Source organism: Dysidea avara, chromosome 6 (assembly GCF_963678975.1).
Source record: "Dysidea avara chromosome 6, odDysAvar1.4, whole genome shotgun sequence".
NCBI lineage: Eukaryota > Metazoa > Porifera > Demospongiae > Dictyoceratida > Dysideidae > Dysidea > Dysidea avara.
This window is the reverse complement of record NC_089277.1, coordinates 26,451,792-26,478,153: the sequence shown is the minus strand read 5'-3', so window position 1 is coordinate 26,478,153 and position 26,362 is coordinate 26,451,792. Positions and strand designations below refer to the sequence as shown.

The 26,362-nt window shown below is 36.5% G+C and overlaps 2 protein-coding genes across 5 annotated transcripts in view; one reads left to right on the top strand and one right to left on the bottom strand.

Annotated features, from left to right (window-relative positions):
* The window catches only part of LOC136257452 (uncharacterized), a 226,695-nt gene that overhangs the window by 143,160 nt on the left and 57,173 nt on the right, over window positions 1-26,362 (top strand). The gene's annotated exons all lie outside the window — the stretch shown is intronic.
* The window catches only part of LOC136257451 (ubiquitin carboxyl-terminal hydrolase 16-like), a 96,924-nt gene continuing 72,057 nt past the window's right edge, over window positions 1,496-26,362 (bottom strand). For all 4 annotated transcript variants that reach the window (XM_066050668.1, XM_066050670.1, XM_066050671.1 and 1 more), the window contains 11 exons: window positions 22,776-22,823; window positions 21,330-21,395; window positions 20,954-21,055; window positions 15,636-15,766; window positions 13,511-13,598; window positions 7,240-7,309; window positions 7,074-7,168; window positions 6,950-7,018; window positions 4,988-6,659; window positions 4,440-4,639; window positions 1,496-1,932 (listed from right to left, as the gene is read on the bottom strand). In XM_066050668.1, coding sequence (XP_065906740.1) covers window positions 1,624-1,932; window positions 4,440-4,639; window positions 4,988-6,659; window positions 6,950-7,018; window positions 7,074-7,168; window positions 7,240-7,309; window positions 13,511-13,598; window positions 15,636-15,766; window positions 20,954-21,055; window positions 21,330-21,395; window positions 22,776-22,823 — 2,850 coding nt within the window. In that variant the 3' untranslated portion in view covers window positions 1,496-1,623. The remainder of the gene's footprint in view (window positions 1,933-4,439; window positions 4,640-4,987; window positions 6,660-6,949; window positions 7,019-7,073; window positions 7,169-7,239; window positions 7,310-13,510; window positions 13,599-15,635; window positions 15,767-20,953; window positions 21,056-21,329; window positions 21,396-22,775; window positions 22,824-26,362) is intronic.

Below are 26,362 nucleotides of genomic sequence, written 5' to 3'. Positions count from 1 at the left end.
ACTCATGAATGGGAGCAGTTTTAAGCTAGCACAATTCACTTTGCTCTGAAGCAGTTTCAAAGTAATGTTAAAGGCTTGAAAATATAAATATATGTTAACTCAGAAAGTGTAAGTAATAATATAATAGCAAACCTTGCAGTTGGTCTTTAACTCATGATCATGAACCATCACAGTTAATACACTACAGGATGTAAACACATACACACCAAGACTACAGGGTGCACTATACACTGTCTACAACTGAAAGAGGACTATAATATTATAGATGAAAATGTATGTATACCGTACCGTAGTATGGACAATAACCCTAAACCTGAGCTGGCAACAAAAGCAGCTCTCGTTGAAGAGAATCAACAGTTGGTTTGCTTGTCATAGCAGGTAGAAATGAATTAAAGCTCATGATATTAGCACAGTGTTGGAACTTGTATACAGTATGTACTTGTATTTTTATCAGTACAGTTGATATAATTATGTGTTCTGTCAGATATGCAATACATGCATGGTTTAATTAAAAAGATACAGAGTTGTCTAAGATGTCCCTTGATGCTGAAAGCATTGCTGAGTGTTCTACAAGTATGTTACACTAGTAATACTATGGATGATGGTGCAAGCCACAGCATGGACAGTTTACACAATATGTGATTTAGATGAATTGATGATGCATTCTGTACATACAGTATTTACTGACCAAATTTGGTAAGTGCAATAATCTATACTCTTAATTCACATAGAGAATATTATTACATGTACAGTTGTATCTCCCATCTGTTTATCTTTATGTGATCGGTATCGGCCACGTCCGGCCTCAAATGTATTGGTATCGGATCAGTATTGAAAAAGTGGTATTGGTGCATTACTACTTTGCAGTGCTGGGGTTGTTGTTGTGGGCACAGAAATTCAGGTACCATGGCTTCTTTGTTAGACCTCCTGTGAGTTACTTGTCCTGCCCCAGGAATATTTGTTTGCACAAAACTCTAGTGCCTGAGTGGTACACAGACATCTCAGTGTTGGTTTGCTGGGCAGTAATAGCTGCATTTGATATGGCTCCTGGGGGCTTTGTGTTTTTTGTGTGCGTATGTGTGTGTGTGTGCAGGTAACAGAAGAGTTGTTGTACAATGGCTTGAGTTTCACTTCAAATTTTCATTTTTTAAATATTTTCAAACATAACATTGTTGTAAGACTGATGGAGTGACCGGAACTGCAAATTATTATAATTGGACTAATACTATAACTACAGTATAATACCTAGCTTTCTCACGTTAATTTAGTAAAACAATACTATACAAGTCCTGTGGTGCTATAATGACAAGTTGTAAACAGAAGTAATAGCAGAATAAGCTGCATATGTTCACTTAGTGACACATAGCTTATTTAAGAAATAATTATGCTGATTGCAAGCATATAGAGCAGTAGGAGGTCCCAGCTAAAAGATCTAATTAGCACATACACTACACCATATAATCCACAAGAATAATTAATCGGCTTATGAATTAGGTATTTAACTATTCAGAAATGCTGATCAAAGCATTATGGAACATTAAGATAGTACAACATACGTAGCTATCATCTTGCAAGCAGCAAATACTAAGTAACATACTACGTGTGTGTATACATTGTAAAACATTAAATATATGTCCCATAGTTAAAAGGGAGAAGTTCATAAAATAACATGTAGGCCTCACACTTTCGGACATCTTCATATTGACACTCCCTTGTGTAAGTATCACTGGCAAAATACCATTTTCTATCCCGACCATAATTTGCCTTATACTCCCTCCAGTCTTCAACATGATGCTGATCGTGTAAAGCAGGTTCATCAATTAGCTGCTCCCTTACATAAGCTATGTAGTGACCACAGTGTAGAGAGGTCCCTTGATGAACTACTACTGCATACAGCCCATACAAGATCTTCTTGTCTTTATCACCATATGTCTGGAGCAACACATAATAATATCAGGTTCACACTGAACAATTCTGGAATTTAATGCCAGTAATTTTTTCTGGGTTTGAATTTTTAATGTGCAGTAGGCTGTACACGTTTTTCTCTTGAGACTTTGGTACGTATGTAAAGTATCAATACATGACATTTAAATCAAAACAACCAAGCTGTGAATAAAGGTGCAGCACAAAAAAACCAGGGTAAAAAAATATGTGAAATCAAAGATGATCATTAAAAATGATAGGCATTAACATCATTGCAACTATTTCTTGCATGGCTGCCACCTTTATTTCACATATTTTTTCGCTCTGGCTTTTTTGAGGCATTTGTTTGCTAGTTATCGTATAATACAGTGGGCTTTGTGAGCAAACTTTGGTTTCCAAGAAGCAACAAATTGTGAAATTTGACCACAACTAGACTAGGTACCTCAGCTGAATATCAGGCAAATATCAGGCAAATTTGTGATAGTAATAATGTCTGTAGTCGATACATTACTTGTGTACAGTGTATATTCATACTGCATACATACCTACATACATATATACATGCATACATACATACATACATACATGCATACATACATACATACATACATACATACATACATACATACATACATACATACATACATACATACATACATACATACATACATACATACATACATACATACATACATACATACATACATACATACATACATACATACATACATACATACATACATCATACGGTACAATAGTGCTATATTGTCTGGACCACAAAAGTTTGGGTGTGGCCAATGAAAAAGCATCACCCAAAACTAGGCTCATGTTTCCTTGACTATGATGAAGCAGTATTTGTTAGGTAAAACTGAGCTCAAACAAGCCTTCAGGTTAACCCAAAATGCTTTCAACATGTTGCTATGAATTTTTTTACAAAATTATTAAATGTAACCAGATCTGTGAAAAAGGGATATAATTGCACAAGCCTAAATTTACAGTATAAAGCATTGAATACATTTGGTGAAATACTTGTGTATCATTGAAAAATTCCATAAATTTTTATAACCCCTCTTTCTTAGTGAAAAAAAGACTAACAATAAAACCCTGGATATCATTTTATTCGCCTGCTCGCGAGGAGTTGGAAAATCTTTGTTTCATTGCAGTAAATCCAAGGGTACATAAGGTATGAGCATTTGTTTACGTTATGTCGAAGCAATTGTACATGATCAATTATTCTTCATGAATTTCGTCTTTGTATGCAGTGAAGAAGGGTGAGTAAGGGAAAAACTTACCCAGTAATTAATTCTCCTGTTCATGGCAAACATGATGGTGAAAATTTTAGTTCTGTACCTCAATCCGTTGGTAAGTTACAACCATGTTTCTGTAAGTGCCTGTAATTTATTTTCCCTACATGTATACTTGCTGTACATATCGATTTTTCTGTTGTTGCTACTTTGTAGGGCTATAACTCCCAAAGTTATTAGCATATGAAGCTGAAACTTTGCCAGTGGGTACACTTGGCTAAGTATATTATAAATATTTAATAAACAGGAACTCAAAAATATGCGATTATGTCTTGTTTTCGCAGATCCGGTCACAAATAGAATTATCTAGTGACTGACTGAGTAACTGACTGACTGATGCCTTTAGACAAGCGTAACTCGATAATGGCTAAGGCCATGGGCTTGATTTTTTCACTGTTCGATGTTGTTTCAGCTGGACACATGCCTTTTGGCATACCGCAGTACGTACAATGCATTCTTCATGGACTTACCAGTGTCCTCCTTTGTGTCCCATTCATCTTTGCAGTCATGCGTGATGGCTTCCCTCCATAATGGAAACTGTCCGTATTTTCCATAATGGCTACTTTGATTGCAGAGGTGCTTTTCGAACAGCTCTTGATTCGTAATGCTGTGTAATGGGTTGAACATAGCTGACCATGAAACATAATGGATATGTCACTTCTCAGATGATAATTGATATCTGGGGCACACAGTGCCATTTCTTTCTTTCAATGTGATATGCATGAGCTCACCGGTCATAAAAAGTTAACAACCAAGTACACAAAAAATGGAATTTTAAACTAGATTATGGACCATAGCACATCAATAAAAAGTACTGAAACAAGCTGGAGTAGTGCACGACATTAAATCACAGTAAAACAACAAGAAGTGTTATATCGCTGCTGTGCATTTCTATTATGGTATCTTGAGCACAGTATATAGGGATATAACACTTCTTATTGCTTTACTGTGATTTAATATCACGGACTACTCCAACTTGTTTAAGTACTTTTTATCATTATAGTCCCTACTCTAGTTGAAAATTCTAATTTGAGTACTTGCACATGCATACACACACACACATACATACATACAAACATACATACATATATACAAACATACACATATATACAGACATAACTACCTACCTACATACGTACATACATACATACATACGTATGTACATAACACAAATACTCATACATACTTGTGCACAATGTATGCAACTATTACCTTGATGCACTCATTGGTACAATAAGGGGCCACATTCAGTACATCTGGAAATGAAATGTACCGATTATCTTTGGTGACAGTTGGACCATTCAAATCAAATCTTTTGAAGTGTAAAATCAGCACTGGAGGTAGCTTATGGATTGTGAGCTGTTTGCTAACTTGACATAACACCACGTCATCACTAGCACAGGAACCATTCTCTGTAACAGAAATGTTATTGATCACAATATACCATCTTAAGTGTAGTAGGGACCTAAGAGATGCGTAAAGCATGCACACTGTCAATTAGCAACTGTGCTATTAGTGATGTCTGATTTTGTACATAGTCATGTAGGCTGCTGTCATTTACATGCCTATTCCCAGCACAAAGTCAAAAGCTTGGCCAGTAAGTTGGTTGTACCAAAGAGTTTTAAAAAAGATGAGTGTAAATGATATTATGTATATATAAAGTGTGTGGCTGGTCCCCTATCTCCCTTACATGGTTTCCATCTACAACATTTTTATATGCTATACTCATAACTTGTGTTGGAGGTACAGTACACACTAACTTTGCTTTTCTTCGGTGCAGCGCTGACAAATAAATTTGTTGTCTTCATCAAGAACATCTAAATTGGTATGCATGGCAAGACAACTTTCCAAACTGAATTTACTTGGTGAAACTTTTGTTTCAGCTGCTTGATAATGAAAGTCATTACCTTTTAGATACTGCTGGAAAGCGTTTCTATTGTGTGTTGTTTTTGTTGCTAAAGGACAATGCTCATCTGCTTTTGTGGCATTAGCATCTACTTTCAGCTTCTTCAGCAGACCCACTTCATCATTCCTCTTTTCTTTAGACTGGTCTGTACTTATGGGAACAATTCTATGTTCACGTTGGTCATCATCTGGTTCTGTGGCATTAGCATCATCTTCTAGCTTATTCTGCAGACCTGTCTTGTCATGTATCTTCTTCTTAGACTGAGCTGTACTACTTACAGGAACAATTCTATGTTCACGATAGACATTATTAACTTTTGCTGCAGTACTACCACTGGTAGTTTGTAAACTAGCAAGTGAGTCTTCTTTCTTTTGTACTACTACTCCAGGCTGAATGGTTACAGTTATCACTGCTGCTACATCATCTGTAATAGCCTGTTGCTCACTTTCGTCTGCTTGTTTTTCTGCTTCAGTACTGTTAGTGTCACTGTTCACCGCTGGTTGTTGCACATCTGGTATTGTTGAAGAACCACTGTGGTTTTGTTGAGTGGTACTAACAGGTACATCACTAATAGTAGGATTTTCATCTCCTTCCATTGATGAATTTTTGCTGTCTTTCCTGCCAGTCTGTTTTGGGATGGAATTTGGATCTTCGCAAACACTTTCAGGGTTCTTTGGGTCAACATTACTGCCAGTTTCTTTATTTTGTGCATTTTCTTGCTTGTCACCTATAACAATGTCCGTATCAGTATTTTCTGCTTGTAGCTCATGTGGTACTGTAGTGTTGTCTGGGCTATCATGGCCTGATTCAGAAGGTGTACCATTATTGTTATCTGAGGAATTGCTGAGGGCATCTTCCTGAGAGTTATGTTTTTCTTCTTTTTCTTTTAAAGTATCTTCATCACTTTTAGCATTTTTGCTTTCCACAGACAACTTTTGGACTGGATCATGTTGTGCTTCAACAGGATTATCTTCTAAGCTAGACTGTTCAACTGTGATGGTATCCAAATCTGTGGACAACTTGTTCTTATTAGGTTGATTTGTAGGTGTATCTTCACATGCATCTGAGTCTGAGTCAGTGTTAATTTCTTCACTACCTTGGAGATTAGAAGACATTTCTTGTTTTCCTGAGTTTATGACATCTTGATGTTTGGTGTTGCCTTTATTAACAATTCCAGTATTTGTGGACGGTTCATCTAGACTTTTGCTACTGTTGTCAGGAATGACCTTCTTTGAGCTAGCAGCATTTACAACATCTTGATTTTGTGATTTTTTTGCAATTTCTTCTTGACCGTAACTGGTTTCTGTTACATGAGGTCCAGTAATTGTGCTCATGTCATGGTCATCTTCAGTTTTGTGAATATTTTCAGGTGCACTTTCCTTTAGGCTAGTAACTTGTGGTGCAGTTGAAGAACCAGTTTGTGGTTTTTGCATATCACTGACAGGTTTAGTAGTCCTTTGACCACCAGAATCGTGAGATAGGAATACATGAGTTGATTTCACAGCAACTACCTTCCTCAAATTTTCCTGTTGACAAACAACATCATATAAATGATGATACAGTATATACATTCAGAAAGCTAAGCATTCAATTTACCTACAAGGTCAACAGTGATTATTCTTATTTATGTACTCCATGCAGGATTATTTTCTGAGTCTTCTAAACAATGTCAAATTGTGCAGCATCATCAAAATGCCTGCTGCTATGTATACAGTATGTCACACCGTGTGTTATACTTAATCAGTTTACTCTGTAAAAGCCTGTCTGTCTTGTAACAGTCTGTATGCTAGCTACATATAATTATGCACATGTGTACCTCTTCAGTTGAAACATCATCAGGCATTGGGACTGAAATGTCAAAAAATGGTTCAAAATTTTCTGTAACCTAACAAAAAAATAATATACTAGGTTAAATCTCAGGATGCAACATATATACATACTTCGTGACACTCATGGCAGATGGTGGTGCTGATGATGGTCCCCTCAATTGCTTGACCAATTGCAGTTGGCAGCTTTGATACCATCCTCAAGTATCCTGTTAGTATATACAGTACATTTCACTACTTACTGTATTAGTGTGGCATCGTAAAGGTCATATTATAGTACCTCTTAACTTCAGTTTGTCTTCACCATCATTTGTTGGTCCAAATGTATTTGTGATCTTTTCTTTAACTTTCTACATATATTAACCATTAGAGATTATGCATTATAACTGTTAACCAACATACATAACACAATTGTGACCCAGTCTGAGAAAACCGGTCTTATCGCCCATGTCAGCAGATTTGATTTTTCACCCAGGACACAAAGCTACATGAATAAACTATCTAATTCCACAATCAAAATCAGTTAGACTTGAGTGGTCTGGTTTTGCTGGCTGCTTTTCCCAAGCCCAGTGGCAACCCGTACATGTGGTGTGGGGCCTCAATGGAGCTCTGGTTAGCCTGGGGATGACTATATGTGGCTGTACAGCTCTGTAGTGTTGAATAAGTACGTCTACTGTGAATTTCCATTCATTTCAGCCAGTTTTGAGACCTCAATGGCCCAAAACTTGGCCTAATTCATCCCTTGGACTTCTTTTTCAATTTTTTAACACCATCTTCCCACCTTCCAGGGCCCCGCCTCCCACCCAATTTGCAGCTCGCCTGATACAGTCAACCTTGGTTTAAAAACTATCTAAAATGGCAGGAAACTTAGTTGTTGGCTACTTGCAAAGTGGATGCTCTCGAAAGTAAGGAACTGGTGTAAAACGTGTGAAAATTTGGTACACATAGCTTCAACCACTGGCGAGCTACAGCACACTAAATACTTAAAACTGGCATTTCTCAATATTTTTAAATAGGCGATAAGCCCGGTTTTCCCAGACTGGGTCACAATTATGGTATGAACACTTGCTGAAAATTTGAATGAATATTTCTAGATAATGCATGTACCATAAAGCAAATTGATTTGTCTTTATGAACATTCAGAGGCGTAAGCAGGGAGGATCAAATGATTTGGGCTAACCCCCCTTTTCTGTGGCAAAAAAAATTAAATTAAAAATTGCATTTAACTGTCAGCCTTGAAACTCTCCAGTAGGTATACCTACGTTGTCATGGCCCCCTGAGAACCAAATCATACTAAACGATGAAATGGAGTCGTGTATCATGTGAGCAATTCTGCACATGATACCTGGTGGAAATAAAAATGGTGGTTATTAGTTGAAGGGTAGCAGCTGCAGATATCCTGATATACAAATGTCAGGTTACTATAAAGTACTGTGAATGCCTGTTTAGAGTGATTTCAAGTGCTATGAGGCAGTAACGTGATGTCTTGAATGTATTGGTGTACGAGCCAGTCTATAGACGAGTTGGAGAAGAGCCAAGAATGATGTTAAAGTTTGAACTCAGAATAAAGTTTTACCAACAAAAGGAATTCAGGAGAGAGATCCTGGAAAAAGGCAATGTCTAAAAGATTAGAGTTGAGAATAAGTCGTATGCTATCCAGAAATGAAGATTAGCTAGTTTGATACAGTAGGATTATAGTATTCATACGTGTAAACAGGAATGTAGGTTTCAGCTAGATAGATGTACACACAGCTAATTTTAATGTTACTGCCTAAGAGCAGATTTTGTGAATGCATAATTTTCGTCTAAAAACTGGCTGTAGGGAATACCCGGGATTTTCCAGATATTTCACTTCCAAATTCGAGCCCCCTTCCTACAAATGATTGAAGGGTTAGCTAATATACATAAGATAATATATAATTATATAAAATCCATACAAAAATTGTAAAAAGGGTGTAGTCTCAAATGCCTGGGTAAATTGTGAAATCAAAGGTGGCAGCCTAGAAATGGCTGCAATGATGTTAATGTCAATAAATTTTAATAGTATACACTACAATTTTAACCCTTAAACCCGCAAAAAAAACTTTTGGAAAAATGTGTTTACACAATAATTATGGGCATGCATGGCGACACTAGGTGGGGTAACTTAATTCTTACAGCCTACAAATACACATAGATTAAAAGTGTGTTTACTGGGATACTTGGAGAAGGTTAAATGAACACTGTAACTACAGTGGCTTACTTGTTGTGAAGCAGTGAACAGCGACAAGTCACATCTTTGTGATTCTAAATTCTTTCCACGTGTTTAATTTCGATTGTGGGTTTACTCACGTGAGTCATATATGGCCTGATGCAGAATGTCACGAAGAGTTGAATGAAAGTTGTTGCAAAGCGATAGGATCAACTACTCCCTCCTCATACCCGAGATACTCACACAAACACATACTGGTGTGCAGCTGCAGGCGCGGCTACTAGTTCATTTAATTTAACAAACACTACATACACTAATTACAAAACTTAAAATAATGTTATAAACACTAACTATACATATTAACTTAAAAAACTCCCTACTTGTGCCTAACCAGGGTGGGGGCCTACGCAGTGCAATTAATTTAAGACCCACTGTGCCCAAGTGAGCCTAAGGGAAAAAACCGATAGGGGCTTTTTTTATTATTATTTTTTTAATTTAAGTTGTGGCTGCCCCTAACAGGAAAAAACCAAGCGTATCCACCCTATTAAATACAATGCGTGCTGTGTGCGAAAAGTCCAGAGTTAGCAGCAAAATCTTCACCATTATCTAAATCTGTTAAGGATATACACCAGACACAACTGGGAGGGGGGGTGGGCCAGCCAACATTGTCGCACCTATCAGCCTAGAATGAACATGCGTTCACACTTTAGCTATATAAATACTCACACATGAATCACGTGCACTAACACACATGCGCAATGTATTACGGCGGGAGATTATTTTCTGTCTAATTCGCAAGCTCAACCGACATAAAATACATCTATCGAGTTATCGACCATTTTATAAAGGTATGTAAAGGGTTTGCATGTTTCCTTACCAAAAAGTTATTTTCATGGCTACTTTTGGCTTCACCATCTAGCGTTAGGGTAAAACCCTAGGTATCATTGTGATCCTTACTACATCACTAGTATAATGACATAAATTGCATAGCTGTAGGATGGACGCTTCGAAAGTTACAGCGCTTTGTGCAAAGCATACGTATTTATTAAGGGTAAATCCAGTTTTCTGGATTTTAGTGGGTTTAAGGGTTAAGCATTAACATCATTGCAGTGATTTCTTGGTCACCACCTTTGATTTTACATTTTACCCAGGCTTTATAAGGCTATACTTTACTTTATTGTTTTGCTGTTTCTGCATAAAGTTCAATTGTTCTTTTGTGCAGTAAATACATAATACTTGGGACTTAATTCAATTTTTTATTATACAAATGTGACCTAATTTTAGAAAACTGTCGATATCCGCACAATTTTCAAAATGCATCTTATTTGTTCTTTGTTTTCTACAGAGACAGAGGAATGGACTAGCTAAGTTTCAGCTTCATAAGTTAAGCAGCATTGGAAATACAGTACTAGACAGCCGGACGAGCAAACAAATTGATATGTACAGAAGCTATAATACATTGCGCTTATATAAACCATCAAAACTTACTGATACAATGGTGTATGAAATTGAATCTTCACTCATTGTGTTCACCATGGATTTGTGCATCTACCAAGGTATAGTTTTTGCCCCAGGCATGCTTCTGTGTTTGAGAAGGAAGGCAAATACACTGAAAAACGATTGTCGGTAAATTCTTTCGTCACCGCAATGTAAACAAACGTCTGTAATTTTGAAATCCTTTCATGTATGGAAATGAAACAAAGATTTGTGTACTCCCTATGAACAGGCGAACACGATAATGCCCAGGATTTATCCATGGGAGGCTTAATTTTCCCACCAGTCAGGTGATAAAAACTTGCATAATTTTTTTCCGGAGCTTGCGTTTTTTACCCATAGCTTTTAAATGCGTTTTATTACAAAAGTACTATTGTGCGTATATAGACGGTTTTCCAAAATTCGGTCACAAATACAATGATGATTATGTAAGACAGAAGTTAGAAATAGTATTGGTGACTGTATCAAACATTTATTCTAAGAACTTCAGTACTGTATAAGTAGACATCACCCCAGAAATTTTACTCACTGCCTAAAATCCCACCTTTAAAAATCATCTTAGAGACATTTTATGCAACGAAAATCACCTTTACAGAATAGTACTAGTTCATATAATACATAATACAGCACTAAATATAACAAAATGCTTACTGATAGCCAGATACAGAATTTTTAAAAACTGCCAAATCTTGAATTTTAGTCTCACTGCCTCACTGCCTGACCACAGTCGCAAGGCTAGAGGCCAGACAAAGCAGTGTACGGTCACCATTTTATGCCACAATAACAAACTCACTAATGGGATGTGCCTTTTAGGGTTCCGACGAGTGTAGACCCTCTGTGTTTTCTCTTTTCTTTTATCTTCAATCAGATTGCTTGTCTTCTTCTTAATCCAACAAAACCATATGGAGGTGTTGATTTTCCGTATCAACACTTTCTTTCAGCAGCAATTTTTTTTATTTAGACACTACAGAATTATTTCAGAGCTGGATTTCAGAAGTGCTTCAGTCCCGGCACCACTAGAAGAGGTACACTAGCTAGATATCTGCAACTTTACAATTGGGATTCCGTTTGTGATAGGTTCGCGACCACACCTATCAAATATAGATCTAGTGGATTAATAATGATAGAGTATGGAGACTCTACCTATTAACAATCTAGCTATTTACTTAACAGTAAACAAGATCACCTCACTCCTTATTGGTCTAGCTAGCTGCACACCTCTTGCCTGACTCGAGATATACTCTAATACAACAGTCATCCTAATACAACAATCATGTATGACAGATTGCTCTGGTAGACATATTTTTTTATAAGAAAAATAAACAAGTACATTATAAAATCAGTATTAAAGGAGAAACGCACCCCTCAGCAACAGCAAAGTTAACAGCTGGATACACACAGTGACACTTGGATATAGAGCGCAATCATTTGATACACATACCCATTTGCTCAGTGAGAAGTGTTCCCCATAATTCTGTGGTTATGGACTGGCTTCGCTGTAATTTGGGGTTCTCCTTGCTGCACTCTTCAATAATGCAAGATGTTTATAAGTGATGGTATCTGCCTTCCCCATACTTACAGATGTGGAAAATACAAGTGGACTAATACAAGTTACATTTAAGCTAGCTGTGCCACAATGAAAAACTAAACAAACTAGTATGTATTTAATTATGTCGTAGGGATCTATACAATAAAGAGTAACAAAACACGAGATGAATGATGGTGTTAGAGTGGGAAAGTCTCTACTTTGGCACATTGGCTATTATTATTTTGTTCAATGCCAAAGTAGGGATTTTCCCACTGAGCTACAGTATAGCCTAAATATTTGTGACTGGGCCTGCGAAAATAGGGTATGTGGGCACATGATTTTGCCTACCTTTTCAAACTTCTATCACTCATAACTTTTTATACCATTACACTATAGCAATGCAATTTTCAAAGCATTTAACTGGCTTCATGATGCAAGTCACAGAATGTAAATATTCTGTTCAAGTACTGAGGTATGGTGACCTGTAGTGTGACAGGGTGTAGTTTGTGCCCACATGCCCTGTTTTCACAGGCCCAGTCACATTTTTAGGAAGAACATTTTTTTGCTGATTTTGCAGTTTTGGGGGTTACCAGCGAAAAATTTTATCCTTGAAGTATTTAGGCTATGCAGTATGCTGTAACAATGCTAACATCATCATTCATCTCTTGTTTCGCTACGTTTTATTGCATGAACCCTAAAATTAAAAATTAAAAACTGTATAACATACATAGAATGTTCCTAGATTGAAATTATAAACTTTTATAATTGACAAACTAGAATTCATTAATATGGTAGAAATTAAGTGAATCGTTTAGCTGATCATAATAACAGCAATTAAGTAGGGAAGGGTTGCGAAGATAGGTACGGAGGTCCCTGCATGGTGTCAACCATGGCACAAGCTTTTTTTGTGCACTTTTAAACAAATCAGTGACTGTTTGACACCACACTTTATCAGGTTGATTTTCTCCTCATAACTCTGTAGGTATCACTGAGATTTGTTTTAGCCACTGATGGTTTACCTATACACAGATTAATTTTCAAGTTACTACTATGAGCAGTTTAATCTGTAGGTGAAACAGACAAGGAAAAATTAGGAATTTACATTTGAGAAGGGACCATAGAACTAAAACAAGGGAAATCATTTACACCTGCAACTATACTAGTACTACTTGCAAGCTATATGTGACAGAAGCATAAATTAATGTTAGTTGCAGGTGAAGATAAACTCCCTTGATCCTTATTTCATTGCTTTTCATTTCTATGATTCCTGCTCAAAATTAATGTATTTTTCTTATACTTGTTAAGTAGAGTATGTATCTAATCTATTTATTGACATACTGTAAGTTCTTCAGTTTTGATCCCATCAAATAAACACCGCAATGCTTCATGGCTATCCTCCTGTGTTCCCCGCACAAAGCGAGGATTGCTAAGTAAATATACATATGTGAAACTATTAATATATACTAAAATGACATTACAGGTACATAATCACATATGTATACAGTACCTTGCATTAAAAAGTTTGCAAATTTTGGATTAAAAATTTTAATGATCGTGTAGTTGCATAATACAATCGTGAATAGTTTTGTATGATGGTGAGGCATACAGTTTACATACAGTAGATACACGGATAGTAATTTAATTGAAATGCCCTTTGTTTATTTTTGGATAAGAATCAATGGCAATCTTTGGATTATTTGAATACGTATGTCTGATATAAAATAATTCTGTCACTGATAAGCAGATTTTCATTGGATTTACAGTGGATACTAATTTTCAAGATTGTGTATATATCAATTTAACTTGTTGGAGCAAGTCTGTCTGGTACAAAAAAATTGCTCTTGGTGATCAGTGTGAATCCGTTCTTGCCAATTGTTATTTTAAAACTACTGTATTAAGCATATTCCGACTGCTGTCTTTGAAAATGAAAATTCTTTCAAAAATTTATCTAATAATAATAATAATATTATTATTATGCATGCATAAGCGCATTAGCAAAAAAAAATAGGCTCAGAAGTTGACTGCTTTACTAGATTATGTGACCATTCTATTAGAGTATCTAAATTTTCAGGCTTGAACTGTTTTAGTAGAAGTCAAATTATATGTTGCACCAGTTATAGGGATGCGGCAATTATGCCAGCATAATTTCTGGCATAATAGATATATGTGGGAATCAGGCATTATGCTAGCATTTTGAGGTGATTATAAAGCTTTAACAGTAGGAAAATCTGCAGATTGCACAATTCTGTTAAAAAGATCGAGATACTCTAATAGAGCAGTCAGAAACTCTAATAGAACAGTCACTGAATACTATTTACTCTAATAAAGCAGTCACATAGATATGGAATATTCTAATACAACAACCAGCTAAAGAATTCAAGACTATTTGAAGCTTAAACATCAATAAAAATGGGCTGATACAGGAATAAACTGGTATTATTAGCCAACTTTGGTGGCATAATTTTGGGAATAATGGGCAATTCTCAAAAGCATAATAGGTGATTTTTTGAGCACTGCTCAATAGCTTAATGCTCAATTTTTGGAGCATAATAGCCTCATGCCTAACCAGTTACACTTTGCACCAGTTACACTTTGCATCAGTTATACTCCAGAATATTCGTTAACTTTTTCACTGTAAATTATTCATGAATAATTGCAGCATATAAATTATAACGGGCATTCTTCTATTCCCTTTGCAAAACTTTCAATTATTCATGGTTAACTGTCACCTCTAATGAATAGAGGTGTAAAAACGTCACCAGAGAATTTGCTGATCCATTTATTAAACTTTTATGTCAAAATTAAACTTGATGTATTAGAATTTTTTTTTATTTTAGCTGTCACTTTGAAATTAAAAAAATGCTGACCTTGCAGGAATCTGAGCAAATGTAAACATTGATTTTCAGATTCCTCATGCTCCAAGCTTTTCAAAAATGTATAGGTTTGCTAATCCCCATAAACTTTGAACGAAAGTGTATTTTTGACATAGTGAACTTGACTACTAGTAATAGCATCATTCTTTCAGGGCTCTGAATATGATGGTGATATCCTTAGTTGCTACACTTAAAGGCTTCTAATGTCAACAAATCTGATTGTCTACTTAAAACATCAACATGACCTTTTGCTCCTACTATTAGAACTAATGCATGGCAAACCAATTCACTAGTGTATCTTGTACAGATGAATAACATAATTTATGTAGCCTTGATGATTAACTACATAGTTCTAGTGTGGATACATAAGCAATCTGTTTTGAAGAGAGTTTAAATGTGAGATTAGAATTAAGCCTTATTTGTGGTCATGCATTGATGCCAAAATACTAACACATCTCTTAATTGGGGTCATACGTAGCAGTGATACATCCACTAAGCCTTACACAAGTATAAAACATTTAAGGGATTGAACAATCTTATCTTCATTCAGACACTGTCATACAGTAATAAAACGATTTCACATGTCTAACCATTTTCCTAAAGCATATAGCAGTTCACGTGGAGTGAAACGAGAAGGCTCATCGGAGATCATCCATAAGGTCTTCTGTAGGGCTGAAGTCAATGGACCAGGCAATGATTTAACAGTGACAGTCAAAGGGTCCTGTAATATGGACACATGAACATTACATACAGTATAATATATTTCAAAAGGAATTTTTTATGTATCATACAAATATATTAATATGTAGTAACCATAGACAAGACTTATAACAATAAAAAATGGTAACAAGTAAGATCAGTTACATGACATGCAGACTAAATTCATACTTTAATCGTGCTACTACCACTATATTTACAAACCTAAAGTAAGGATCAGATTGCACATGAGGAATTACAGTATACTAGTTGCATTGATGATCTTCCATTGTCAGTACTCCCAATCATAATGATCGCTAATTGCTAATAGCTATATAATCCAAAACAGTCAAGCTGAAAAAGGGGTGCAGCCCCCAAAAAGCCATGGTGAAATAGATGTGATTTCCAAGGACTCAGCAACAAATTTACCTGAATTGTCGTTATTAAATGTTTTTGCCGTTTACCTACCATCACAGCAATTTCTTGACCGTCAACTTGGACTTCACATCTTTTTTTCACCATGGCTTTTTGGGGCTGTACCTTTTTTTACAGCTTGGCTGTTTTGGATTAGATATCACAGGCCAACAGAATGTAACTATCCAAATTGTTGCAATTTTAGACAGTTAAACCTTGTTACAAATTACTATGTAACTAGTTATATTACGGTTGTTACTTTAATTTACGTACTGCACAGCTTAGTTACTGAAGTAGCTAAACTCTCTACTGTATTACTTGTTTGTACTTGAATTCGTGACTAGCGTATAACTGAACTTTCTACAGGGTGACCTGTTTGTAGCTTGAATCTCTACTGGGTGACTTGTTTCCTCACAGCTGAACTCTGTAAAGGTAACTTGTTTGTAGCTGAACACTTACTTGGTTACTTTGTTTTGTAAATGAACTCCATACAATTGGTTTGTTTGTAGCTGAACACTTCACAAAGTGATTTTTTCATAGCCGATCTCTCTACACAATGGCTTTTTATTTATTTATTTTTTGTAGTTGAATTCTCCATAATATAGGGTGATTTGTTGGTAGCTGAAATTTCTAAAGGGTGACCTGTTTGTAACTGAACTCTCTACAGGTGACTTGTTTGTAGCTAAATTCTCTACAGGGTGACTTGTTTGTAGCTGAATTATGTACTAGGTGACTAGCTTGTAGCTGAACTCTCTACAGGGTAACTTGTTTGAAGCTGAACTTACTAATGGGTGACCTGTTCACAGCTGAGCTCTCTACATGTGACTTTTTGTAGCTGACTGGATGACTTGTTTGTAGCTGAACTCTCTACAGCCGGCTAGGTAACTGCTTGTAGTTGAACTCTCTAATGATTATATGTATTTACAGGGTGACTGCTTGTAGTTAAACTCTCTGCAGGATGATTTGTTTGTAGCTCAATTCTCCACTGGATATTTGATACTTCTGGAGGTATCATCTCTGGATGAGAGCAAGAACATGCACTCTCTGAAATATCAGATCCATGGCTCATAAAACCTTAGTAGTATGAGTTACGGAGTGACACAGGAGTTATGTAGCTACTTCGGTAGTCCTTCAACTTAGTCAGAAAGAAGTGTGATGAACAAGTGCTCCATTCATACAGGCAGCATCCAGTATATCTACAGTGTATACAGTTGCTGGTGGCTATGAAATCCTGTGCTTTTTTCTTCAACAACAAAAACAGCATCAAATGAATAAAAACCATCATTTTAGTAATAATAGAACAAAATGAAGTAACTATAATTTAGTAAGTTGAACTGCACACTGATTGATAGGGTGACTGTACTATTAGAGTATCTCGATTGTGTACTTGCTACACGTAGTGGGATCTCCTATTATAACTCAGTGGCTTTTACTCCGATTCTACTATGCTACTCCATGGACTTTCTATGATGATTACACCATCTACAGACTGGTTTCAGCTCACTCTTCTAAGAGGTTTACCTGATAGGCGTGAAAATTAATAGTTTTAGTAGTAGTAGTGTAATTGTAGTAGTGGAGTTAATTTTGCTTTTTTATGTGTGTAATTTTATACAAATTTTTTATCATAGTTCTTCTATTCTTGAAATTTGATAGCATAATTGTGACACAGGTTGGGTTTTGTGTCATATCCCCATGATCTTTATCTCGATTCCTTTCAAACCATAAAAAGGCACTCCTACGATGGTTACTCAATCTACATAGCAATTTTAACCCATTCCTCCAAGGGGTTTACCCTATAGGTGTGACAGAAGTTCAACATTTTTGCGAATAATCGGTCATAACTCCGTGAATGTTCATCAGATTCCTACCAAACTTGGTACTGAGATACACTTTAATTTAACCATTGCCAGCTGAATTCCTGGCGACTACTAGTCAAATCGCCGAATTGCATCATATTACCTTACCATACAGAGAACTACTTAGTAACCACACATCTAAATACTTGCTATAAAATATGGAACTCGATTGTGTTGTTATTGCATAATACTAACTGCAATGAAGTTATTACTCGGCAAAGTCTAAACTAGGGCTCAAACAAATAGTGGTTTTTACTATTCGAATATTCTTTATTCACAACTACCGAATATTCGAATATTCTTTTTCAACATTGATATGGATGAGATATCAATAATCCTGCGGCTGTACAAGATGTCTCTTTAATACAATTCAGAATCAACACGATTTGATCACTTATGTCATAGATATGCTTATGTAGGATCAAGAATTTCCATGTACTCTACCACTGATGTTATATATTTCCTTTGAAACGAATATTCGAATACCAGAAATGGTATTCGAATATTCGAATATTCTCCGAATATTCGAATAATAGAATATTCGTTTGAGCCCTAGTCTAAACATTGGTCAATACCAACCCGAACAAACAACAGAATCCCAACTAACTATCTACAAAGGTGCCTTACACTCTAAAGAACTATTCTATATAGTTTACTTACAGTACGATTCATTCCAAAGCTGATTTCTTCATAATTTGTCCCATTTTTGCTGTTGCGTATCTGCACTTGCAATTGTGACCACCATGCCACATCTGGGATAAAGCAGCCAGTTGTTGACTTTACCTGTTTCCATTGATGTATAACACTTTCTTGTTATTAATCAACACAAAGAATGATTAAACTTGTCTATCTTGAAAGGTTGCACTTTACGCTATTGCATAGCAAATGTGCACTAGTCCAGGAAGGATCCAGAAATGGGACCCCCATGGGCATGTCCACTTTAACACTAGTGCATCTCACTATTACATGCACTAAACAGTTTATAGTGAAGCTAGATTTTATTTCCTACATGATTTATGATGCCATGCCACCATATGGTGGCTACCGCCGTTAATTGGTTAATGAGCCCTTTAAGTTTGCCACATTTCAGCCCAATTAGAGCACACATTGGTGTTTTATGCCAGATTATGCAAAGTGTGCAAAAAGAAGTAGTAGAAAAGAAACAAAAGAAATTAAAGCAAAATTTTGGCCACTTGTATCTTGGAAATGGCTGGAGTGATGTTCTTCAAATTTGACATATAGTCTCCCCTTCCTGGCGAGCACTTCTGTAGCAAATTTAGTTCCAATCGGATAAGAGATTATGGAGATACATATGCATGAAAATCATGTTTTCTTTCTTCCTGTCAATATACTCACGGTGTGGTGCGCCAGCTCTTGGGCAACACGACACACTACCATGTGTCTTGATTTGCTATGTATTTCTTATACATATTGGAAACCACATACATATTGGAAACTTTTAGAACACCCTACCTTTTCCACTTCCTTCCAAAGGCAAATTAGATTTTCACTAGTATATTAAAAATTAGGAATTTAAAAATGAAGTAGAAATCCTAGCCATAAAAAGTAGTGAAACAAGAGATGAACAGTGGTAGCTATTACAGTATAGCTCAGTGGGAAATCCCTACTTTGGCACTGAGCCCAAAATAATTGTTAGCTATACCATGCCAAAGTAGGGAATTCCCACTGAGCTATACTGTAATAGCTACCATTGTTCATCTCTTGTTTCACTACTTTTTATCGCTTGGATTCCTACGTCATTTAAAAAAATTTAATATACTAGTTTTTTTATAAAGCATACAGCTAGCTATAAACATGTGACTGTTCTATTAGGGTAACTGCTGTATTAGAGTATCTCTAGTCAGTCTGAAAAAATGTGTGCTTGCCCCAAAAAGGGGTGTGGTCATTGTGGTTTCGATCGATTCATAGTATTAGACTAGAGAATCTTGAATCCAAGCTCAAATCAGCCTACTAACTTGAAAGTGTGTGGTCACAATTACAGCTAGCGTAAAAGGGGTGTGGTCATTTTGGTCTCGATCAATAGATTCATAATACGTAGAATAAAGAATGGGCATGATGTCGTGACCTATTGTGGAGTACTGGTACCTCCGTATGGTAGCATAGTCTAAGCGCCTTAAATGATTTTGTGGCGTTTATTATGCTGCTTAAAGAAAGTGTTGATATGGAAAATTAACACCTTGATATGGTTTCGTTGGATGAAGAAGAAGACAACAGCCTGATTGAAGATAAAAGAAAAGACAAGGTGCACAGGGCGTACATTCGTCAGAACTCCAAAATACACATCTCACAGGTGAGTTTGTTGTTGTAGCGTAAAATGGTGACCGTGCGCTGCTTCGTTTGGGCTCTAGGCTTGCAACCGTGGTCAGTGAGTGAGTGAGTGAGGCAGTGAGATGAAATTTCGAGTTTTGACAGTTTTTTAAAAAAATTCTATATCCGGCTGCCAGTAAGCATTTTCTTGTTTTTAATGCTACATTTGATGCTAGATGGACTAATATTATTCTGTAAAAGTGATTTTCGGTGCGTAAGAAGTTTCTAAGCTGATTTTAAAAGGCAATATTTTTGGCGGCGCACGTCATTTCGGGGGATTCCTACTTAAACAGTACTACTGTACTGTTTGATAGCTCTATCCATCACTATTACAAGTATAGGGTATGTAGTACAGTAAAATGTCTCTATTACAGTCATTTCTGGGACAAATTTTCTGACTGCATTAAGGAGGTGGCTGCAGATCACGTTGTGCTCAGTGGGAACATGTGGAGACTTTATAATGGCCAGATTAGAGAGGTGACCTCATTATGCAGGGACTTTATTAGACAGGTTATACTGTATAACAATGTTTATTTAGTGCTTTTGTGTAATTGGTGACAAGGGGTACATAAATACCTGCAGCATAATAAGACCACACATACGTACATACGTACATCACAAATCTTGCTGGTTACTGAGTATTTCTTGGTGTAAGGAACTGCAGTCATATTCTGATAATTATTCTTTGGATCATGGTATGACCATGAAGTAGTAAACTACAGTAGATAAAAATAAATAATTGTTATGATAACTGGGGAATGCATGAAATTGATAACCAACAAAGTAATCGAGATATAATCAAGCTAAGGAACATGCATGAGTGTAGTATTGTTACAGTAACATGTTTACTACATACATACTATATAGGATAAGAAATTATAATATTTACTTTGCTACATATATAGTGCAATATGTACAGAATATGTATTATACGCATGAACACCACAAGAGACATATATAATGTAAACAGATACACAATGTGTGTCTCACTGAAGGCTGTCTTTGGTAAGGTACCATCACATATAATCTGTGAAGCTCATCTGTTTGATTGATAGCCTGGAAAAAGAGAAATAAATTCATTAACAAAAATATAGTGATGATCTTCTAGTAAGTTAAGCTGGCTGTATAGTAGAATTAATCCAACAACTGAATGTGTTACTGTATAATACTCTCAATAGCACCTTGACGTATTATATTGAAATACGCCAAGCGATTAGCCAATAGAATTAGTATTACACTTGTTTGTCAAAGTCGCTTGACAAAAATCTATAATACTAATTTGATTGGCTAAAATAGTGTGGTGTGTTTATATTAGAAGTGTCCAACTTGATAACTATTGTTACCATAGTGATACATGCCCAAGGCATAACAACAATATGGTTGCCTAATGGTTGCTAGGTAACGGTTGCTAAGCGTGATTGATCCTTTGTGGTGGTTACTTTGAAAATTTCTGTTGCCTAGTAACAGTTGCTATGGTTGTCGGATTAATTTGCAATAGGACGGATGGTTGTGGTATTCGGGATTAATAGTGCGAGCATTGTAAACAGGAAGGAGTAAAATAGTGCGAGGCGAAGCCGAGCACTATTTCCTTCCTGTTTACAATGCGAGAACTATTAATCCCGAATACCACAACCATCCGTCCTATTACATATACTAATTGTGAAAAATCATATAACAACAAGTAGAAGGTCACACTGTTTATATACCGTTTCATTACACCTATTAACAACCTAGCCTCTATTTTGTGGCATAGCACCATAAATTACATTTGAAATAAAGTTTTGTTTTATTTTGCACATTCTCATAGCTAGATGTGCCAGTGCTCAAAATTATACAAACATAGAGAGGTCCTATTTCTACAATGTCTGGGTACTTTTTGAAAATAGTATGTATTCATTATCTTGTAACTAAACATTGTTTGGTGGAAACAGTTGTCTGTTTTATTTCACAGTTAAAGCAAGCAAATGCGTATGCATAAATAGTACTGAAAATATAATCCAGCCTTGACAATGACCACATTGTTAAGAAAACTACATAAAACAATTCTCAGAAGGTTAAGGAGACTCCGAAAGTAGATATGTACAGTAAGAATTCTGTTGTTTGTTCTTGCTGACTATGCTGATTTTTGAGTTATGTGTACATCTTTGTTGTGGTTTCATTTGAGTTCCTTGGTGTATAGTGTGTATTTAAATATTGGAAATGTCTACAATGAAAACATTTGCGAGTTGAAGATTGGATAGCAATTCAAGACAAAATTTTACAAACTGAAAATATAAACAAAAGATATTCAGACTTATGAACGCCTACACAGTTTCCACACATTACTTTACTTTACAGACAAAAAAAATGTCAGTGGCATTCTACTAGGCATATAATTGATACACCAATGCCATGGTGTGGTACTGACACAAACGTACTTACATATACAATGCATACCTGTAATGCTGCATCAAAGAAGCATGTATTTCCCAAGTTTTGAAGCCCCTGCAATGATGGTGCAGTACATATGTATAACATTTCTTTATAATTACAGTATGCATTGCAAAAACAAGATGATATACAGGAACCTGACTTAATCGTGCATGATTTTATAATTTACATAACTTGCTACAAGGTAATTTAATAAACCACTACCCTTTACCACGCTGCCACTGCTGTCAGTCGCTCTAATTTCTACCTTACAAATGAAACTTCTGGTTTAGTACACAATTAACTCATAGGCCTATCAATGGAAATTCTATAGCAATCTATATGTGTTGTATTGAAGTGCTCAAAAACAAAAATGTGCACTCTATTAGAGTACTACAAAAATTATGAAAGTATCCTATATCAAGTATGCCATTCGGGCCAAGTACAGCTGGTGCAGGTGGGCGACATACTCATTTTACAGAACCAAGAAAATGCATACTTGTGCATCTGTAGCCTGATAGTGCTTGAACTGTAATAATCCGTTTTTAATTTCTGCTGTGAATACATACTCAGGGTGGGACACTTCACATTCATAATTTGAGTTGAATCTGTCCAGCTACGTATCATCATACAGTATGGTAGTACTATAATCATGAAGAACCAGGCTTTTCCAGCCAAAAATATCACCCTAAAACTAGTCTCAATTTCCATTCATGATAGCTTGGCAGCATTGGTTAGGCACAGCCAAACCCACAAATTTCTTCAAATAAACCATTCCAAAAAGTTTCTGTAGAATTTTAAAATTTTCTAATTAGCAGAATTTTATGCTGCTTAACTGACTAACTAACTAAATAAATGCCTTCAGCCAAGCATACCTTGACAATGGATAAGGCTATGGGCTTGATTTCTTTACTGTTCGACACTGCTTCATCCCGCGATGAGCCTTTTTGCCAACCACGGTATGTACAATACATTTATCATGGACTTGCCTTTGCCCTGCTTTGTGTTCCAGCTCTTTTTGCTGACAACACAAGGTGTCAATTTGTAATAGTGTGATGCGGCTTCCCTGTGGCTGTGTTGGTTATCATGCTCGTCACCTGTATTTTTTGTAGTGACTGGAATGATTTCAGAGACGTTTCTCGTACTGTTCTTCAGTAGTAATGCTGTGTAACAGGCGAAGCATAGCTGAAAACGAAATATAATGACAATCTCCTTTCTGTGATATAATTGACTGTTGGGGCACGCATTCTGATGCAAATTTACTTTTATGGTATTCCTGGAGCAATTTTTAACCCTTTCACTGTTGAACTTCCCGCAAGCGTTTTAAAAATTTTTATAGTAGTTGGAAAACGTATTTTATAAAATCAACCAGACGATATTATACATAGCAACCACACATAGCATTAATACTTATGAACTATTCTACTATATAGGAATGGTGATTTGAGCACAACTATCTTGGTTACTCTACGACGTATGTTCTTTCCTGCAACTTATCTTCGCCTAGACGGCAGCCTCTTTGAAAACATTCGAGAGCACTTGACCATCAGTAAAGATGTTTGTTTGGTTCATTATGAGTTTAAAAACACCGTCCCTTGATGAAGCAATCCATTTATTAATGAGGAATAGGCACCATTTTGGCAGCCATCAGTTTTCTTCATGCCAATCGAAACTGCACATGCGTGAACTCTGGACAATGGATTGCGGGAGACAAAATGACTGAACCGCGTGATGTGTTATCTCTGCTAAACAAAGAAATTTTGACAAGTATGGACTGAAAACATATAGTTTGAATGATAATTACTACCATCTGTTAGATTTTTTTAGACAAAGGAATAGACTACATATTCGTAGAACAAAGCAGGAGTGAAACTCAGAATAAAATGACAATTGTAGTGGTGATACAAATGGTATGGCCTTCCAATTAGTGTGTTAGAATAGCTGAGATGAATGGCTGCTATAATTTCACAGCCATCATCGAATGAATTCCTTCCAGAACCTGCTCTACTACCTACTAATGTTATGTGGGAAAACACTGGTACGAATTTTATATGTAGGCTAACACCATAAGTATGCAGTATGTATGGTAAAACATTATTATTTAGTACAAAACTGATAAACTACGAATTGTAATGTATATGCATGTGTATAAAACAGCTGAAAGAATTACAAATAAAATTACAAAACATTGTCTGAGTGTAGTGTAACATTGTCTTTCTTCATCTATGCATAGGTGTACTTTACAGATACAACAGATCACCTTTGTTCCATGCCATAGCTGAGGTCGGGATAGATGAAGATGTCTTCGCTTGGTGGAGCACACTACACACTCAGCAGATTTTCCTTTGGTTGGCTAGTGACCAAGCTCTGGCTGAAGCCGCTGTAATTCTGAGTACTCACCGCTTTTAGGATGGCCCGCTGCTTGCTGTCTGGAGCTAAAAAATCCTATTAGCCCAGTGGCCACCTTCAAGCGAAAGGAAAGATAATCCCTCTTCTTGTAGCCCCTTTGAGCATGGAGGTCAGGAAAAGCTAACCTGTATATCCAGGACATAAGCATTTAGCAGAGAACATTCAAGAAGGTGAGCGAAGCATCGTTTACACCATTTCACAGATCTTCCTATATTGTAGTAACCAACAAGCTGGTCACTATTGTCTACCCCCCTCATGTATTGTTGGTAGTCTGGGAGTAGAGGGGGCATTTTATATCAAGTTGACTCCCAACTGGATTCTTCCTCTTGACAGTTGTTGGCTCATTACACTCAACACGGTTCATTGTGCGGACAAAGTACACATTACGTAAGTCAAACCAGGAGACCGCAAGAAGTGGACCATTGGAACGGTAGTCCATATATCCCCTGCTAACCTTTATACCCTTCTTTATTACCAGGTCCAGTGGCGGCCCTTCCCGACTGTTCCACAGCAATTGTAGCCTTTGTTGTACAATGCCAGATAAAGTCGAGGACTGGTGTAGTAGCTGTCAGTAAACAGCTTGAAGCCATTTTGCAATCCTGACATCAATTCAAGGCAGACTCTGAAACACAATCCAATGGTGGGAGAACTACAAGTCAACTGCTTGCTTGTATATATTTTAATTCTGTAGACATAGCCATTGGTTACGTCACTCAATGTGAATACCTTGATACCCCACTTGGTAGGATTATCTTTCATGCATTGTTTGAAACCTAACCTACCTTTGTAGGGAATCGTGGCTTCATCAATGGTGACATACTCGTTGGTATATAATTGTCAAAGAATTGTTGGGTAAGCAAATCCATAAAACTACATATCTTGTACAGCTTGTCATGTCCATCTTCTCCTGCAGGTACCTGCCCAGCACTGTCAGCCAGATGAAGATTTGTTGAAACCGCACCCTGCTCATGATGTTGAATATTCCATCTGTTTTTATAAGAGGTACCATAATTTTCCAGTACAAATGTAGTCTTGGAAATCGGCATATTCCCATTAGGATGAGCATTCCAACAAATGCTCTCATCTCTGTCACAGTGACATCACGCCAGGGCCAAGCATGTCGCTTATCAGACTGGTGTGTGGCTGCATAGTGATTGGTCTCCTATACCAAAAGGTCCCACACCTCCTCAGTAAAATACTTGTCA